General features: G+C 38.1%; 1 protein-coding gene across 2 annotated transcripts in view; it reads right to left on the reverse strand.

Annotated features, from left to right (window-relative positions):
- Positions 1-1,576: 1,576 nt before the first annotated feature.
- LOC127874327 (uncharacterized) overlaps positions 1,577-20,188 on the reverse strand; it is a 47,280-nt gene continuing 28,668 nt past the window's right edge. The window contains exons 4-6 of one of the 2 annotated variants that reach the window (XM_052418575.1): positions 17,129-20,074; positions 12,960-13,139; positions 1,577-9,907 (exon numbers count right to left, since the gene is read on the reverse strand). In XM_052418575.1, coding sequence (XP_052274535.1) covers positions 9,822-9,907; positions 12,960-13,139; positions 17,129-20,074 — 3,212 coding nt within the window. In that variant the 3' untranslated portion in view covers positions 1,577-9,821. Of the gene's footprint in view, positions 9,911-12,959; positions 13,140-17,128; positions 20,075-20,188 lie in introns of both variants that reach the window. The other variant, XM_052418574.1, reaches the window with a different exon arrangement.

Raw genomic sequence — 20,188 nt, forward strand, 5'->3', positions numbered from 1 at the left:
TGCCAGAGCGCAGCTATTTAACAACATAATGCATTTAAAAGGTTTAAGTCTCGTGGCAAGAAATACAAGTGATTTTTACGGACTAATTATTTTATTTCGTGCTGCTGTGTAAATGCCAAATAGCAATTTTCTGACTTTTTGTTTAAAAATGTTATTTTATTATCCCTGACAACGTGAGCTTGCGACGTTGCATTTGAAGCTGTTCTAATATGATATTATAAATTAAAGTGGGCACTGCATCGATACGATTGCATGTTTGTTGTTTTTGCCATAGCAAAATAACCAAAACTAGAAATGGCGCAGTAGAGGCCAACGCATATTCCCACGCTGCATGTTTGACCCAGTGGGCGCCCCAGGGTTGGTAATGGGGCCATGCATAGTTGAGGTTAACCGTATTGTCATAAGAGATGTGCAGTATCAGTTTGAAGTTAATCGGTGTAGATATGAAAAAGTTAATGTAAAATAACATAAACAAGAGGCCCATGAGGGCCTGAATCGCTCTACTGCTATAAACACTGTGCAAGTTTGGGAAGAATAAGATGGAAACTGTGTACTTAATCGTGCAAACAAGGAGAATTTTCTGAAATTCAAGGGGAGATTTTTGTGAACTTATTTCTCCGATACTGCTTATATTCAATAAGGTTCAAGTCCTCATTGATATAAAGATACTGTGCACATTTGGAAATAAAAAAAATTGGATGAAAACTGTGGAATTAATTGCGTAAACAAGCGGGATTTCAAAAATTTCTCATATTCAAGGGGAAGTCATTCTGGACTTATTGCTTCCATATTGCTCTTTTTACGTCCTCATTGATACAAAGACACTGTGCAAGTTTGCCAAGAATTGGATGAAAATTATGGACTTTATCACATAAAAAACTGAATTTTCATTTTTTTTCTCAAATTCAAGGGGAGATCATTCTGGACTTATAACTCCGATATTGCTCATTTTCAATTGGGTTTGCCTCATCATTCAGATAAAGACACTGTGCAAGTTGGATAATAATTGGATGAAAACTGTGGACTTTATTGCATAAACAAGCCTTATTTCACAATTTTCTCAAATTCAAGGGGAGATAATTCTGGACTTTTTACTCTGATGTAACCCATTTTCAATACGTTTCGAGTCCTCTTTAATATAAAGACACTGAACAAGTTTGAAAAGAATCAGATGAAAACTGTGGACTTAATCGCGTAAACAAGAAAAAGTCTAACGCACGAACATACGGACGGACGACAGAAACCGCGCCATGACAAGCTCTTCGGGCCTTTGGCCAGTAGAGCTAAAAATGAGTGAAAATCTCTGACCCGACCCACCACAACCCCCATAACTTTTGACCCAGGGGTCAGATTAAAATTTCAAATAGTGCAGGGTCGCACATATGCTCATAGCTACCATGTGTGTAAGTTTCAAGGCTCTAGTGCAAATAGTGTATGAGGAGATAGTGGCCAGGACGGACGGCGGAGATAACCACAATATCCCCATGCTTTTCAAAAAGCGTGGGGATAATAAGCCACTATTTTTATGTTACACTTTCGAAATAAACGAGGCTGGAAAAAGAAGACACAAACTCCATTACGGCAAATACTTTATATATCTTTACAAATGTACATAAAACAGAAAAAGAAACAGTTTTCACTGCAACATAGTCTACACTGACTGTCCCATAGCAGCCACCCCACATTTGGGTGAAGCACATATACAGACAAAACAGAATGACGGAAAACAAAATTAAACCGACCGGAACTTCATAAAATGGTAAAGAAAGCCATGTTAAACATAGTGCAGTCTACTGTTGATATGAATGTAAGTAGGCATAATTCTATCTGCATGATCATGGACATGAAGCACTTTTTTTGCTCTAAGCAACATCCACATAAGTGACGAGATGATGTAACATGAAATTGATGCAATTTTAATATTTCATGGTTTGCAAACAAGCAGTGACTAAAAAGTATGAATCACATAAATACTAAAACAACTGTCCTGTTACATTAAGGTTGGCAAATTAAATGAGAAGTTGCGTGATAGTTATTTACATGTTGGTCAAAATCATTTCTTTATGCGCCTATAGCTGTCTTTTACTATTAACATAACACTTTCTACTGTATGTCAAATGTTGTATCAGCTTTACCTGCAATAGTCAAGATCAGTAGGGGTGTGATTACTGAACCACATCAGGGGATCAAAATGCCCTATTCCCATTACAGGGTTCAACTAAATTCTTCATTTGTATATAATTCAAGCCAATTTATTATATATTTGTAAAATTACTTTGACATTGAAAAGTAGGAAATCAGCTGAATCATTTGTATATAATTCCAGCAAAGTTAATATCTATTTGTAAAATTACTTAGATATTGAAAAGTAGGAAATCAGCTGAAAAGAGGAGAAATTACAAACTTTATCAATGTGTGCTAAAATAATCATAATGAAATTATGAAATTGTCATCCTGAAATCCTTAAGAGAGTGTGAAACCAGTGTTGATGACATACTCGAAACTGCATTTAAACTTACAACGAAAACAACAGCAAATAATTCATTGGAGCTAAATGTCTTAATAAGTAAGATATATTAAAAAAAAAAAAAATCAAAATTAAACTTTAAACTAGAATTTGATTATCGATACAAATTGGTATTTGAACCTTACATAACTTACATGTACGATCATTCATATAAGTAGATACCGGTAAATAAAAGATAGTCCACAAAGTACAAAAAGACCAGCTTTAACAACATTATTAAAACCAGTTTTCTTAAATTTCAAAATTTGATATATTTCAATAAGGCAATATAATTGTTGTCATTAATTATGATTTTTGTTACATTTTACAGAAACGCAAAAGCAGATTATTAATTGGAACAATGTGTTGATTTTACAATAGGTAATGAATGCATCAAGGATTATTTGGAAATAAAAAACAACAACAAAACAAGAGATGTGTTTGTAAAAAACACAATGCCCCCTATTGCGCGGCTTTGAAGCCATATATTTGACCTTTGACCTTGACGTATGACCTTGACCTTTCACAACTTAAAATGTGGAGGTCCATGAGATACACATGCACACCAAATACCAAGTTGCTATCTTCAATATTGCAAAAGTTATGACCAAGGTTAAAGTTTTGGGACACACAATGGATGACTGACTGACTGACACAGTGACACACAGACAGGCTAAAAACAATATACCCCCGATCTTTCGATCCGGGGGCATAAAATCACAATTCCTAATATAACACTGTCATTGTATATTCGTCAGACAATCAAAATTGAAAAATTCAAATCTTGGAAAAACAAAACAAGAGGGCCAAGATGGCCCTAGTTTGCTCACCTGAGAGGAGTCCGTTCCTTCAATCTTTACCAAATGTCAAACTTGACCTAGATATTGTCAAGACAAACATCCTGGTCAAGTTTCATCATTATTTCATCTGCGAGTCATGATCAATGTACCTATGAAGTTTCATGATCCTAGGTGTAAGCATTCTTGAGTCATCATCCGGAAACCATTTTTCTAAGTTAAGTCACCGTGACCTTGACAGCCATTGTGCGAATACGTTTTTTGGCACTGTGACCTTGACCTTTGACCTAGTGACCTGATAATCTTTAGGGGTCATCTGCAAGTCATGATCAATATACCATTGAAGTTTCATTTACCTAGGCATAAGCGTTCTTGAGTTAACATCCAGAAACCATTTTAATATTTCAGGTCACCATAACCTTGACCTTTGACCTAGTGACCTGAAAATCAATAGGGGTAATCTGCGAGTCATGATAATTGTACCTATGAAGTTTCATGACCCTAGGCATGAGCGTTCTTGAGTTATCATCCAGAAACCATTTTACTATTTCGGGTCACCGTGATCTTGACCTTTGACCTAGTGACCAGAAAATCAATAGGGGTCATCTTCAAGTCATGATCAATGTACCTATGAAGTTTAATGATCCTAGGCATAAGTGTTCTTGAGTTATCATCTGGAAACCATTTTACTATTTAGGGTCAGCCTGACCTTTGACCTAGTGACCTGAAAATCAATAGGGGTCATCTACGAGTCATGATCAATGTACCTATGAAGTTTCATGATCCTAGGCCTAAGCGTTCTTGAGTTATCATCCGGAAACCATTTTACTATTTCAGGTCATCGTGACCTTGACCTCTGACCTAGTGACCTGAAAATCAATAGGGGTCATCGACGAGTTATGATCAATGTACCTATGAATTTTCACGATCCTAGGCCTAAGCGTTCTTGAGTTATCATCCGGAAACCATTTTACTATTTCGGGTCATCATGACCTTGACCTTTGACCTAGTGACCTGAAAATCGATAGGGGTCATCTGCAAGTCATGATAAATGTATTTATGAAGTTTCATAATCCTAGACATAAGCGTACTTGAGTTATCATCCGGAAACCATTATACTACTTTGGGTCACCGTGACCTTGACCTTTGACCTAGTGACCTAAAAATCAATAGGGGTCATCTGCGAGTCATGATCCATGTATCTATGAAGTTTCATGATCCTCTGCATAAGTGTTCTTGAGTTATCATCCGGAAACCATTTTACTATTTCGGGTCATCGTGACCTTGACCTTTGACCTAGTGACCTGAAAATCAATAGGGGTCATCTGCGAGTCATGATCAATGTACCTATGAAGTTTCATGATCCTTGGCATAAGCGCTCTTGGGTTATCATCCGGAAACAATCTGGTGGACGGACAGACCGACATGAGCAAAACAATATACCCCCTCTTCTTCGAAAGGGGGGGGGGGGGCAGGGGGGGGCATAATGAGAAAACTGCCCCCCTCCCAGCAGCCATGTTATTCAACTGACCGGAACCATTTTTAACTCAACTCTCGTATCAAGGAAACATCATGTTCTGAGCAAATTTCATGAAAATTGGGCTAAAAATGTAACTTCTACTGTGTTCACATGTTTTTACTATTTACATTTAGAGAAAAATGCCCCGCCACTGGCGGCCATGTTTTTTCACCGATCCCGACCATTTTCAAACTCGTCCGAGATATAAATAAAATCAATGTTTTGACCACGTTTCATGATGATTGGGCACAAATTGTGACTTCTAGAGTGTTTACAAGGTTTCTCTATGGCCAAATAGGAAAACTGCCACTATATACATATAGAGTAAAATGCCCCGCCCACTGGCGGTTATGTTTTTTCACCAATCTCAACCATTTTCGAACTCGTCCGAGACATCAGTTGAACAAATGTTTTGACCAACTTTCATGATGATTGGGCAATAATTGTGACTTCTAGAGTGTTTACAAGGTTTCTCTATAGCCAAATAAGGAAAACTGCCCCGCCCACTGGCGGCCATGTTTTTCAATGGATCAAAACCACTTTTGAACTCAACCAAGATAATATTAAGACAAACGTTTTGACAAAGTTACATGAAGATTGGGCATGAAATGTGACTTCTTCAGTGTTTACAAGGTTTTTCTTTTTTTTTTACCTAGTGACCTAGTTTTTGACCCGGCACAACCCAGTTTCGAACTCGGCAGAGATTTATTGGGACAAAGCTTCTGACCAAGTTTCATGAAGATAGGACAAGAAATGTGGCCTCTAGAGTGTTTATGAGCAAAAGTTAACGGACGGACGGACATACGACGGACAAAGACCGGTCACAAAAGCTCACCTGAGCAATCAGGTGAGCTTAAAAGACGTGTAGCAAAACTATCCACTCAGCGGAAAATGTAAAAAGTCGGAATTTCCTGAAATGAACTGTGTTTCCTTTTAAGTCTCAACAAAATGTTTCATACAACAAATAAAAAAACTTTAAGTTTAATATGATTACCATACATAGTTTCAGTGAAATTCACTGCAAGGTTATTTAAAGTTTTGTTTACAGAAATACTTTTTTAAAGGATATAATGGAATTCAATCCAATAAATAAACAAAAAAAACATTACCCATTGAACGCTTATATCAGATTGACAGAGAGAACATAACATGTATCACACCTCAATGCTTGGCTTAAATATGGCCACAACACAAGACACGGTATTCTCTGCGAAAGAATTACACAAGACAGGTGATGGCACAAAACTTTATACTTTAGTATGTGATCATGGATTGAACATATGCAAACAGTCTAGAGAACACTGGAACCTGGCCAGCAGGAATAAGATACTCACCTAAACAACGCAATCAACGGCAAATTTCGCTCCTATTTTAATAGCTCTTGTACATGAACCCACACCCAGTTACATAACGATATGCGGTTCATTTCAACAAGTTAAACAATTTGAAGTGGCCAAATTTTCAATACTTAATACTGAAATCAATATTCATAAAATGAATATAAAGCATATATATGCCCTCACACAAAAAACACCTTTACAGGACGATTTGTATTCTTGTCTAAATTATAATGCCATGTACAATTGTCGATTTTATAGTCACATGATCAACTGATTGTGCAATAATTAAAATGGCTGATAATTTGCAGTCCGATTTTCTTTGTTTTCTCTATTAGAAACCCTTTTTCCTCCATTTTTACATAAAACAAGATATGTGTTTGTCAGAAACACTATGTCCCCTTTTGCGCCGCTTTGAAGCTATATATTTGACCTTTGACCTTGAAGGATGACCTTGACCTTTCACCACAAAAAATGTGCAGCTCCATGAGATACACATGCATGCAAAATATCAAGTTGCTATCTTGAGTATTGCAAAAGTTATTGCAAATGTTAAAGTTGGGGCAAACAAACAAATTCACAAACCAACAGACAGGGCAAAAACAATATGTCCCCAACTATAGTGGTGGGCGACATAAATATCCAGATCGTATTTTACATGTTTTTTTTATATATAAAAGAAATTGTTTAAGTGGGAAAGTTTTATCATAAAAATCAATTTTACTGAAAATAAACAATGTGGATTGTTTATAATATATGGCTGCGCTAAGTGTCTGCAAAATTCAATGACATTTTCATGTTAACCATCATATAAATTTATGAATATAACCAACCATTTTCATGTCAAACTTTGCATCAATTTACGATGGATATTACTAAAGAAGAAGTTGTCGATAAAATTAATTGACATTATTAGCACAATTACCGCTGTAAATCTTAAGGTGATATAAAATGCTGCTCTTAAATCATGCAAGATTGCTCAACAAGAGGACCCTTTGGTCCTAAGGCGCTCACCTGAGACTTCAAAGAAGTTAACAGTTCTAATAAATATGACATATTGACCTAACTTTGGAACAGACATAACACAGTTATGCACTTGTGGGCAAATGAACTCATTCGAGATATCAATGAAACCAATTTTTTGACCAAGTTGCATGATGATTGGGCAAAAATTGTGACTTCTAGAGTGTTCACAAGGTTTCTCTATAGCCATATAAGGAATACTGCCCCGCCCTCTGGCGGCCATGTTTTTCAACGGACTGGAACCATTTTTGAACTCAACCAACATATCATTCAGACAAACATTTTGACAAAGTTACATGACGATTGGGCATCAAATGTGACTTCTACAGTGTTCACAAGGTTTTTCTTTTTTTTACCTAGTGACCTAGTTTTTGACCCAGCATGACCCAGTTTCAAACTCAGTCGAGGTATCAATGGGACAAATATTTTGACCAAATTTCATGAAGATCAGACAATAAATGTGGCCTCTAGAGTGTTCACAAGGCAATATGTTGACGAGGCACGACGGACAAAAGGTGATCACAAGAGAGAACGTTGTGCTCGGGTGAGCTAAAAAAAGCTGCCTTTCATTGCAATCTTTCCTACATTTCAAAATTCAAAGTTTGTCTACATGTTTTAGTTGGTTTACCTAAAAAAAAGAAACAAAACACTACACAAACCTGTTGTCAGTAAAACTTCCTAATACCCATATCCATCTACATTTTTACTTGTTGTTTTTGGTAACTACCGGTAATGCCGGGACAATAATGTGCAATAGAAAAATAAATAAATGAGCTACAGGGAAGGTGCATTGTGCATTCACTTCACATAAAAATACACAAACCAGTACATATAATTTTCTATGTTTTGATTAAAGAAAACATCTTAAATAACACAATAAATGTATAGATAATATATATATAATCTTTAACACTATACATCTGCAACAGAATGCTCACTTAGTTAGAAGTCTCTAAAACGAAAATTAACAACATCACAAAAAGCCATGAGGGTGCAATGGGATGTACTTATCTCTGAATGCAGTAAAGCACAAGAACTGTAATAACAGAACACAAAATTAAATATAATGTAAATACATATGTACAACTTCTATTTACATAACACAAAGTTGATAAATGAAGTATGAATTACATATATGACTATCATGGTGGATGAAATTTCATTAATATTGGCTATAAAACTTTACATCATGAAAATGTTAAGTAAATTAATCGTGTTTATACGAGAGGAAAACACAACACTATTTACACTAATAACTCTAAAATAATAACAGTAACAATTAGGCATAATGTCTAAGACAATCGTATGAAAAAATGTGTACACTGTTATGAGCACTTTAATTTCTATTTTGTGAATCAACACATCTTTAACAATGCAAGTTATATTATCAAGTTAAAACAAATTACAGTTCACTAAATCATTTCTATGCATTCTTTTTCTTTACTGTTACCTACCTATATACCAGCACTTTTCACAAAATTTCTTCAAATTTAACTTCACAGTCACATATTCAATAATAGCACAAAGCAAATCTTTACAAGTAAATAGTAAATTGTCAATCCTGTACTTTATCATAAAATCCTCCATGCCCATATCAGTCATGTTCATGTTCCTTTTAAATCCCTTCTAATTCCAGGAAGTATCACAAAGTTAGCAGTCACAGGGATCAGGGTACCGTTTTACTAAGCAACATACGCAAGTCTTAGACTTACGCACATATTTTAAAATAATTGAATTTAATTTATTTCAGATTGATGCAAATTAATTTGTACTTGCAATCTAACATTATTTTATGAATTTCATTCATTACCATATGTCAGTGTAGCAAAAATTTAAAGGAAATATACTGCATTTAAAATATATGCGTAAGTCTACGAATTGCGTAAGTAGCTTAGTAAAACGGTATCCTGGTGCCATATAATAAGCATGGTTCTGGGAAAACTGGGCTTTATGCATGTGCATAAAGTGATGTCCCATATTTGCCTGTGCAGCCACAGGCTTATCAGGGACACTTCCGCCTACACTTGATTTGTGTTCAACGTTAAAGTGCCGTCTCTGATTAGCCTGTGCTGACGACACTCTACTCATATACATTAAGTCCAGTATACCCAGAACCCAGCTCTAATGCTCAAACTGTACAGATGCTCCTGGACACCTGTAGTAGCCAGCGGTGATCTTGTGTACAGCTGCTCCTGGACACCTGTAGTAGCCAGCGGTGATCTTGTGTACAGCTGCTTCTGGACACCTGTAGTAGCCAGCGGTGATATTGGCCTGCGGCTGCACCAGTAACCTGTGAGTTTAGTTCTGTAACATGACGAGGCTGAAGACCAGGTACCTGTGGAATGGTTGCATTCGGATAACACGACCAATCCCCTATAATGAATGCAATTGGTTGCTCCTGGTAGCTATGCAAAACACACCAGGTACAAGGACAATATGCCAGCTACCGGATGTTCTATTGTGACAGGTGTTTTACAGGAAAATGAACCAACCACTGAACCGCTGGCTCCATTGCCTTTAGTTGACATATTCCCTATTGCACCAGGTACACATGATATCAGCTTGCCCACATGGGGAACTTCCCATGCACCTGGCAGCTGTGGTTTTGAAGTGTAAAGGATTTGTCAGCAGCGGATGTTTCAGCTACCTGTGGTCCTGGGACATGGTACGTCGTCGTTTAGCAGCTGCGTTACTAGGGCCTTACCGCTGGTCTGGACAGGTACCTCTGCTAGAACACAAAAGAAGTCCTTTTAGACATTTCTGATAGATAAATTGCCAGGTCAAATGATTGCCAGGTCACGATTGCCAGGTCACATGATTGCCAGGTCACATGGACAATATGAGTCTCATTCTGGGAAAATTGTCCTTAATGCATGTATGTTAAATGCCATCCCAGATAAGCCTATGCTGTCCACACAGGCTAATCAGGGACAACACATTACACTTTTTTGCAATTTTTTGTTGAGATGAGGTCTCTTCTAAATGAGAATCAAGTCTAGGCTGGGAGTGTGGTCCCTGATAAGCCTGCGCAGTTTGAGGCTCATATTCTGTAGATTACTTAGATCACTTAACCCAAAGTGTAATTCCTGATATGCAGTTTTCTTTTAAAGAAAGTCTCTTCATAGCAAAAATCTTGCTTACGTGGAAAGTGTTGCCCCTGATAAGCCTGTGCAGACAGCACATGCATTAAACCCCTTTTTCACAGAGCATGTCACGTACGTACTTTGACGCATTTGTAGTCCTTTGAAAAGTTGAATTTCATTAAAGACCTTTCTTACTAGATTCAAGTTTTTAAGGCTTCATTTTCAACCCTTGGATACCAATGAGCAGCAAACAGAATAAAACCTGAACAGACTTGAGTGACTCGCAGGCTATTCTTGTTTTATGCTGTTTGCACATAGTCTTTTTCACTTTGCTTCTGAGAGGAAAGGGTTAAAGCTTGTCCAACTCTGTTTTTCGGTGTGTTTTATTCACCAATGTGGGAATGGGTTGGGCCCTTTGGATTAGGAAAAATAGTGTTGCTTTGACTTAAACTGGAAAATAAGTATTTATTGTTTTGCTTAGAAATACGTTCAATTTGAGTATTAAAGATGTTCAAAATTATATTTACCAAAGAAAAAATATAAGTTCTGGATTATAGGTAGTCAAACTCAAGGTTGAGATTTAATTCATTCATTAATTAATTTATTATTCTTTCTTTTTGGGGTGGGGATCTTTAATTGAAATTGGGAATGGGGCAGAGTTTTTGGCCAATAATTTGACCAAAAAAAAACAACACCCACTGATTTTGTTCACTATAATAGAAGTGTTTTTTGTATGAATTCCTTTATAAATACTTTATAAATCAAACTTGTATAACAATATCTTTTCAATACAGATCATCAATGGACTTGGCATTGCATTTTTTTTACCTTTATTTAATAATGTCTGTTGCAGAATTAACAGGAGCTGTCAGAGGACAGAGCGCTCAACTATTAGACTTCGAGTGCTTGACAGTATAACGTAAGCCATCATGGAGAGGGGGGGGGGGGGGGGGTGGGGTATTATGTCGGTGTGTGATCATTCAATAGATGATCTTTCAAAAATAAGAAAACAATTTAATTTTTTGGGGGTGTGGGGGTTGGGGGCGGGGGGGGGGGGGGGGGGTATAATGTGGGTGTGTGATCATTTTATAGATGATCTTTCAAAAATAAGAAATAAAATGTTTGTTTTATTTTTTGGGGGGGGGGGGGGGGGGTGGGGTTCTGGTGGAAGGGGCGTGGGGGATGGTTTGGGTGGAGTGCGTTGTGGTATGTCAGGTAAGTGTTGTTTTGTCATAGATTTATCAATAATATGCATATTCTAAGTATAAAAGGGGCCATAATTCTGTCAAAATGCTTGATACAGTTGTCTGCTCTTGTTTATAGGTTGGGGTCATGTTGGTAAACAAGTATGCAAAATATGAAAGCAATATGTCAAGGGACACAGGAAATACATGTATTTGGGGTAGTACGCAAACTTTAACATAGATCTATCAATTATATGCATATTCTAAGTATAAAGGGAGCCATAATTCTGTCAAAATGCTTGATACAGTTGTCTGCTCTTGTTTATAGGTTGGGGTCATGATGGTAAACAAGTATGCAAACAAGGGCTGTTTGTAAAACATGCATGCCCCCCATATGGGCTGTCAACTGTAGTGAATACGTTTTTTGGCACTGTGACCTTGACCTTTAACCTAGTGACCTGAAAATCAATAGGGTCCATCTGCGAGTCATGATAAATGTACCAATGAAGTTTCATGATCCTAGGCGTAAGCTTTCTTGAGTTATCATCCAGAAACCATTTTACTGTGTCTAGTCACCGTGACCTTGACCTTTGACCTAGTGACCTGAAAGTCAATAGAGGTCATCTGCGAGTCATGATCAATGTACCTATGAAATTTCATGATCCTAGGCATAAGCGTTCTTGAGTTATTATCCGGAAACCATTTTTCTAAGTTGAGTCACCATGACCTTGACCTTTGACCTAGTGACCTGAAAATGAATAGGGGGGTCATCTGCGAGTCATGATCAATGTACCTATGAAGTTTCATGATCCTAGGCATAAACGTTCTTGAGTTATCATCCAGAAACCATTTTACTATTTCGGGTCACCGTGACCTTTGACCTAGTAACCTGAAAATCAATAGGGGTCATCTGCGAGTCATGATCAATGTACCTATGAAGTTTCATGATCCTAGGCATAAGCATTCTTGAGCTATCATCCGGAAACCATTTTACTATTTCGGGTCACCATGACTTTGGACCTAGTGACCTGAAAATCAATAGGGGTCATCTGCGAGTCATGATCAATGTACCTATGAAGTTTCATGATCCTAGGCATAAGCGTTCTTGAGTTATCATCCGGAAACCATTTTACTATTTTGGGTCACCGTGACCTTGACCTTTGACCTAGTGACCTCAAAATCAATAGGGGTCATCTGCGAGTCATGATCAATGTACCTATGAAGTTTCATGATCCTAGGCCTAAGCGTTCTTGAGTTATCATCCGGAAACCATCTGGTGGACGGACGGACATACTGAACGGACGGACCGGCATGTGAATAACAATATACCCCCTCTTCTTAGAAGGGGGACATATATATGAAAGCAATATGTCAAGGGACACAGGAAATATTTGGGGTAGTACGCAACCTTTAACATTTGCACGCTCACGGAAACACCAACGCCAGGGTGAGTAGGATAGCTCCACTATATATATATTTCATATATAATAGTCGAGCTAAAAATTCTCACCTTTCGAGTCTTTTGACCTAGTTGACCTTGTTGTGCGCTTAATGTCCTGTGAATCCTCGCTGTTTTCAATCGTCAGTGGAGAGTTGTGGCCCCTGATTCGATTTGTTCGTAACGGTGACTTTTCACGTGTTCGTAATGGTGACTTTTCACGTGTTCGTAATGGTGACTTTTCATGTGAAACTGCAAAGTTTAATCAAAAAGTTCATTTAATAACGCACAAAGCTTGTTAAAAAGCAGTATATATTTTAATACCTTATTATTCAACTAGATAAAAATATTTAAAACAAGAGGGCAATGATAGCCCTGATTCGCTCACCTGACTAACCAAATACAATCCCAACTTAGATTTCATCAAGATAAACATTCTGACCAAATTTCGTAAAGATTGGATGAAAACTGTGACCTCTGTTGTCTACACAAGGTTTTTCTATTATTTAACCTAGTGACCTAGTTTTTGACCCCAAGTGACCCAAAAACAATCCCAACCCAGATTTCATCAAGATAAAAATTCTGATAAAATTTTATAAAGATTGGATGAAAACTGTGAACTCTATTGTCTACTCAAGGTTTTTTTATTATTTGACCTAGTGACCTAGTTTTTGACCCCAGATGATCCAAATACAATCCCAACCCAGATTTCATCAAGATAAACATTCTGACCAAATTTCATAAAGATTGGATGAAAACTGTGACCTCTACTGTCTACACAAGGTTTTTCTATTATTTGACCTAGTTTTTGACCTAGTTACCTAGTTTTTGACCCCAGATGACCCAAATACAATCCCAACCCAGATTTCATCAAGATAAACATTCTGACAAAATTTCATAAAGATTGGATGAAAACTGTGACCTCTACTGTCTACACAAGGTTTTTCTATTATTTGACCTAGTTTTTGACCTAGTGACCTAGTTTTTGACCCCAGATGACCCAAATACTATCCCAACCCGGATTTCATCAAAATAAACATTCTGACCAAATTTCATAAAGATTGGATGAAAACTGCGACCTCTATTGTCTACACAAGGTTTTTCTATTATTTGACCTAGTGACCTAGTTTTTTACCCAAGATGATCCAAATACAATCCCAACCCAGATTTCATCAAGATAAACATTCTGACCAAATTTCATAAAGATTGGATGAAAACTGTGACCTCTATTGTCTATACAAGGTTTTTCTATTATTTGACCTAGTGACCTAGTTTCTGACCTGGTTTTTGGCCCAAGATGACCCAAATACAATCCCAACCCAGATTTCATCAAGATAAACATTCTGACCAAATTTCATAAAGATGGGATGAAAACTGTGACCGCTACTGTCTACACAAAAAAATTGTCGACTGTTTTTCTATTATTTGACCTAGTGACCTAGTTTTTGATCCCAGATGACCCAAATACAATCCCAACCCAGATTTCATCAAAATAAACATTCTGACCAAAGATTGGATGAAAACTGCGACCTCTACTGTCTAAACAAGGTTTTTCCATTATTTGACCTAGTTTTTTACCTAGTGACCTAGTTTTTGACCCCAGATGACCCAAATTCAATCCCAACCCAGATTTTGTCAATATAAACATTCTGACCAAATTTCATAAAGATTGGATGAAAACTGTGACCTCTACTGTCTAAACAAACAAATTGTTGACGGACAAACGCACACACACACACGCACGCACATACGGATGCCAGACATCACACGGTCACATAAGCTCGTGACAGGTGAGCTAAAAAAAAACACTCTTAAAAAAAATACAAACAAGATGTGTTTGTGAAACACAATTTCCCCCTATATGACGTTTGACCTTGAAGGATGACATTGACCTTGTGAAGGATGACCTTGACCTTTCACCACTCAAAATGTGCAGCTCCATGAGATACACATGCATGCCAAATATCAAGTTGCTATCTTCAATATTGCAAAAGTATTCATAAAATAAGCGATTTGGGCCACATATATTTGACCTCTGACCTTGAAAGATGACCTTGACCTTGCACCACTCAAAATGTGCAGCTCCATGAGATGCACATGCATGCCAAATATCAAGTTTCTATCTTCAATATAGCAAAAGTATTTATAAAATAAGCGATTTGGGCCACATATATTTGACCTCTGACCTTGAAGGATGACCTTGACTTTGACCTTTCACCACTCAAAATGTGCAGCTTCATGAGATACACATGCATGCCAAATATGAAGTTGCTATCTTCAATATAGCAAAAGTTATTGCAAAATGTTAAAGTTGGCGCAAACAGACCAACAGACAGGGCAAAAACAGTATGTCCCTCACTACTATAGTGGGGGACATAAAAATAAGAAAATGAATAATAAAAGCAATGGAATGTTTAAACAAGAGCACCGCATAACGGGTGCCACGCTCGGCTGCGAGGCTTGTCAGAATTTTTTTTTAGAGGTCACAGTGACCTTGACCTTTGACCCAACAAGAGATGTGTTTGTCAGAAACACAATGCCCCCCCCTACTGCGCCGCATTGAAATAAAATTTCTATTTATCATTTGGCAGGTATAGAAATCATCTCCCTTTAAAGGTTATTACTTCCCTTTAATTTTGTCCAATCCAACCGGGGGAAGGGGGGGGGGGGGGGGGGAGGGGGGGACTGGTTGTGGGGAGGGTCTCACAGTCAATTATGACCATGTCAGACATCACTGACAACCAAGGCCTGTGGTTTAAAAGAGATCATAGCCAGAGTTTGTTTTTTTTCTTTTTCATAATCATAGCCAGAGTTGATCAAGTACCTATGGACATAAGTCCACAGGTATGTAATGAACATCAAAGAAATTATAATTATATCATTTAAAAAAAATCTTTTACAAATAAATCATTTGGGCTATAAATAATCAAATAATAATTAATCTGTACAGAAACTGTGAAAAGAACTTCAATTCTTGGTAAGGAAATATATAATATGAGATTTATAATTATATAAATTACTTCCCTTGAAAATAATTGTCTGTAACAAATATCTAGTTTTAGTAGCAAATAATTAAAAGCCACTACCGTGACTGTAGATTCACCACTCAAAATGTGCAGCTCCATGAGATACACATGCATTCCAAATATATAAAGTGTTCAATATTGAATAATTTTCTCCCTTTTTAAAGCTATTACTCCCCTTAAATCTGTATTTTTTACCGTAGACCGTAAAGGATGACCTTGACCTTTTACCACAATGTGTTTGTCAGAAACACAATGCCGCCTACTGCGCCGCTTTTATTTATTTAACAAAAATATATACGTGGGCAGGTCAGATAACTATGTCCATTTAAAGCTTATTACTTCCCTTGACTTTGTTTTTTGCACCCTAGACCTTGAAGGATGATGTTCACCTTGAAATTTTACCACTCAAAATGTGCAGCTCCATGAGATACACATGCATGCCAAATATCAAGGTGCTATCTTTAATATTTAAAAAGTTATGGCCAATGTTAAGGTTTAAGCACGACGCCTACGGCGGACGTCGGACGGCAGACAGCGGACGACGAGCTGGCTATGACAATAGCTCGGGTTTTCTCCAAAAACAGCCTCGCTAACAAGGGCTGTTTGTAAAACACGCATGCCCCAAAATGGGCTGTCAGTTGTAGTGGCAGATATTGTGTGAATACGTTAAAACCATTTTACTGTTTCGAGTCACTGTGACCTTGACCTTTGACATAGTGACCTGAAAATCAATAAGTGTCATCTGCCAGTCATGATCAATGTACTTATGAAGTTTCATGATCCTAGTCCTAAGCGTTCTTGAGATATCATCCGGAAATCATTTTACTGTTTCGAGTCACTGTGACCTTGACCTTTGACCTTGTCACCTGAAAATCTGTAAGGGTCATCTGCAAGTCATGAACAATGTACCTATGAAGTTTCATGATCCTAGGCCAAAGCATTCTTGAGTTATCATCCGGAAACCATTTGGTGGACGGACCGTCAGACCGACAAGTGCAAAACAATATACCCATCTTCTTCGTAAAAGGCCATAAATATATCGGATTAAAAATACAGCAATTAAACAAGCAGGACACCACAATAAATTATTCCCAAATAAATAACTGCTGGGTTGGAACGGGTAACAACAAAGTTTCCAATTTTGGTAAAAGAAAATTGAAATTGAATTGACATATTGTTTAAGTTTAAATCTATATAAAAATTAACAACACTTACTTGACTGTGAGGATTTGTCAGCAGGTTGTACAGATGGTGACGGTCTATTTCGACGGACTGGTGTTCCTTTTTTCAAATCATCCGTTTTAATCACTTCGATTTTCTTTTCAACTAAAGGTTTTGATACTGTGACTTTTGTGGTGTCTTTTTTACCATCTTTATTTGGCATAAGTGGCTTTGACTTGTCTGTTTGCTCGACCGTTTGTATGACTTTGGAGTTGGTTCTGGTCCTTAGACCACTCTTGATACTTTCTGATTCACTCGGATGCACATGGACACTTGTAACTGCATTTTTGGCTGTTGCATTCACTTTATCCTTCATTTCAGCATTTATCACATTATCCGTGGCATTATCTAGCTTAGGTTTCTTTGCATCGTCAGAGTTAACACTATTCGAGTCATGGTCAGGATTTGTGCGCTTTCTACTTCGAAGCTGTCTGGGTAATGAGTCAGACTCATCGACTCTCTCGTCAATGCTTTCAGATGACGCCCTTCGCTTTCGTAGAGACATGGCCAGCTTTCCACTCACTGCTGCGCTTGTAACATCCACATCTGTTTTACTTCTCTCTATGTTATCGCATTCTTTTTCAACTCTAGACAGACTTGGTACCGATTCAGCACGCAAATTCCTTTCTTTGTGTTTTCCACTCATTAAAGACAGGGTCAGTTCTTCCAAATCAGGAATCGGTTCACTTGATTCCTCTACGAGAGTAGCGTCCATTCTTGTTAAATGAGACACTTCACAGTCAATAGCATTGCTTTGTGTCCCTAACTCACTTATATCAGACACTGCTGTTAATACTGGCGGTGTAGAGTTATTAGAGGAAAACGAGTCCTGTGACTTCCCATGGTCACTATCACACCAGTCCTGCCCTAAAAGTGCTGATGATTTTGATGCATTGGTTATATTTATATTTAACGACGTTTGCCGTTTCAATTTTGGAATATCTGAGTCATCTGTTTTTTGTGCATTTACGGTGGCGTTACTATCTACAGTTTGTTCAGGAAGTTTACCCTCTGAATTGGTATTATGATGAGTATCTTTACTGGCCACACTTGCACTAGCAATGTCATTTACACAATTCACAAGAGACCCTACACTGACTGATACATAGGAACTTGACGAAACATTGCAAGAAGTAGTAACAATATGTAAATTCTCAATGTTAGTCACTGAAGTCACTGTAGTAGACATAGATTCTGACACAGCGGTGACACGTTCAGAGTTCTTAATACTCGCAGTTTCTTGCAGCATTTCCGTCAATCCCATTGGACTGAACACACTTTCTGCATTGACAGATAGACAACTCTGTGATGGGAGAGAACTATGTGATAGGAGAGAACTCTGTGATAGGTATTTCACCACACTTACTGGGGGCTGAACAACAGGCTGGCCAGTATTGATACTGCTAGGGGGTGTTCTAACACTAGACAGTCTCAAATTGTTTGACGTTTCACTAGATGGTCTCAAATTGTTTGACGTTTCACTAGATGGTCTTAAATTGTTTGATGGTTCACTAAATGGTCTCAAATTGTTTGACGTTTCACTATTGCACAAAGTAGCCTCTTTAGTCTTATCAACAGAGGTTTGACTGTCAATCTTTTGGTGTGATGAACTGATGGCATTAAATCCTTTCGATGAAGACTCCACAGTGTGTGATGTTATATAGCCAGGCATTGCAGGCACGACTTTAGTAGTGGACCCCGTATACAGGTCTCCGTGACCTAGCATCATATCCTGCATAGCTATGCTCGAGATGACAGCACTTTCAGGATGAAAACTCAAATCGAGCGGTAAACTTCTTGATGAACTTTCCAGACTGAGTGACATTGGTCCAAGAGCAAAGCGTGTGATTGACGGAGTGATCGAGTCAATATCGATATGAGAATTATCGCTCACTTGATTACGAAAATTTGCTGACGATGACGTAACGTTAATATGAGCAGGTTTTGCGATTGCTGTTGCACTTTGAGACAACTGTGACGCGATAGTTCGAGATGGAGTGGCACAACTAGACGACGGAGATCTGCGAAATGTTTGAGGTAGGTTTAAACTGGGGTCAAGCGGAAAGTTAAGTAGTTTTTGTACTGACTCAGTCAATCGTTTTGGAAGTGGCAAAGCAGAGTCATATGAGTGTATAGGGATGGAGCCGCTAGTTGTAGCAGCTGATAACCGCTTACTGGACACTGGAATCTGGGATGCTTTTTGTTCATCGGAGATCAATTTGCTACTTTTGGGTGCAACGACACCAATACTGACTGGAGTTGTCAACACATTGGAAACATTTGGACCATGGACTGAACTTGTGAACACTGGCATATTGTTATTAGAAACATGCACGTCTGTACACACACTACACACTGGTGGTTGCTGCATGGCTGGCACACCACTGAGACCAGGTCGCAATAAATTATGCAAAGGATCCATGCCATTTACCCCTGCTTTCTGATTGTGAATTTTCTGCAAAAATTTCAGCTCTTCATATTTCTGAAGAAAATTTGGGTCCTTAGCAGTAGCAAGTTGGGCAAATTGATGGTACGCTTCTAGGGACTTAAATAGGGCCCGGTTATCAATATTGCACTGAGGAGGTACTCTCATCGTATCCATGGCTCCAATAACTGGACCTTCCACACTGTTCATGTGGCCACCAATATGTACAGAAGACACAGAGTTGGCTACAGGCAACATGTTGAATGGAGATTTCCTCTGTTCTGTCAATGGAGAACGACCACCGTCTCGGATGGGTGACTTCTGAGATTCGCATGCGGGAAAATGAGCTGACATAATGTCCTGATTGCCTAGGTAAGGCCATGGGGGATGGATGCCCGCGTTGGGGTCCACAGCACGTGGACTGGTCCTGCCTCGTGGACTGGAAGGGTTCCGTGGACTGCCAGTGTGTCGTGGACTGTTTCGTGGACTGGACTTCTTTTTCGGCATAGAAGACTCTGAAATAGTTACATAAATAGTATAGGGCTATGTAATCATTTTCCAGTGACACACTCACTAAATTACAGTGTTCTCCGAAAGCATTGTCAGCCGGCAATTTCACTGATTACTAA

This window comes from Dreissena polymorpha, chromosome 3 (assembly GCF_020536995.1).
Source record: "Dreissena polymorpha isolate Duluth1 chromosome 3, UMN_Dpol_1.0, whole genome shotgun sequence".
Classification (NCBI taxonomy): Eukaryota; Metazoa; Mollusca; class Bivalvia; order Myida; family Dreissenidae; genus Dreissena; species Dreissena polymorpha.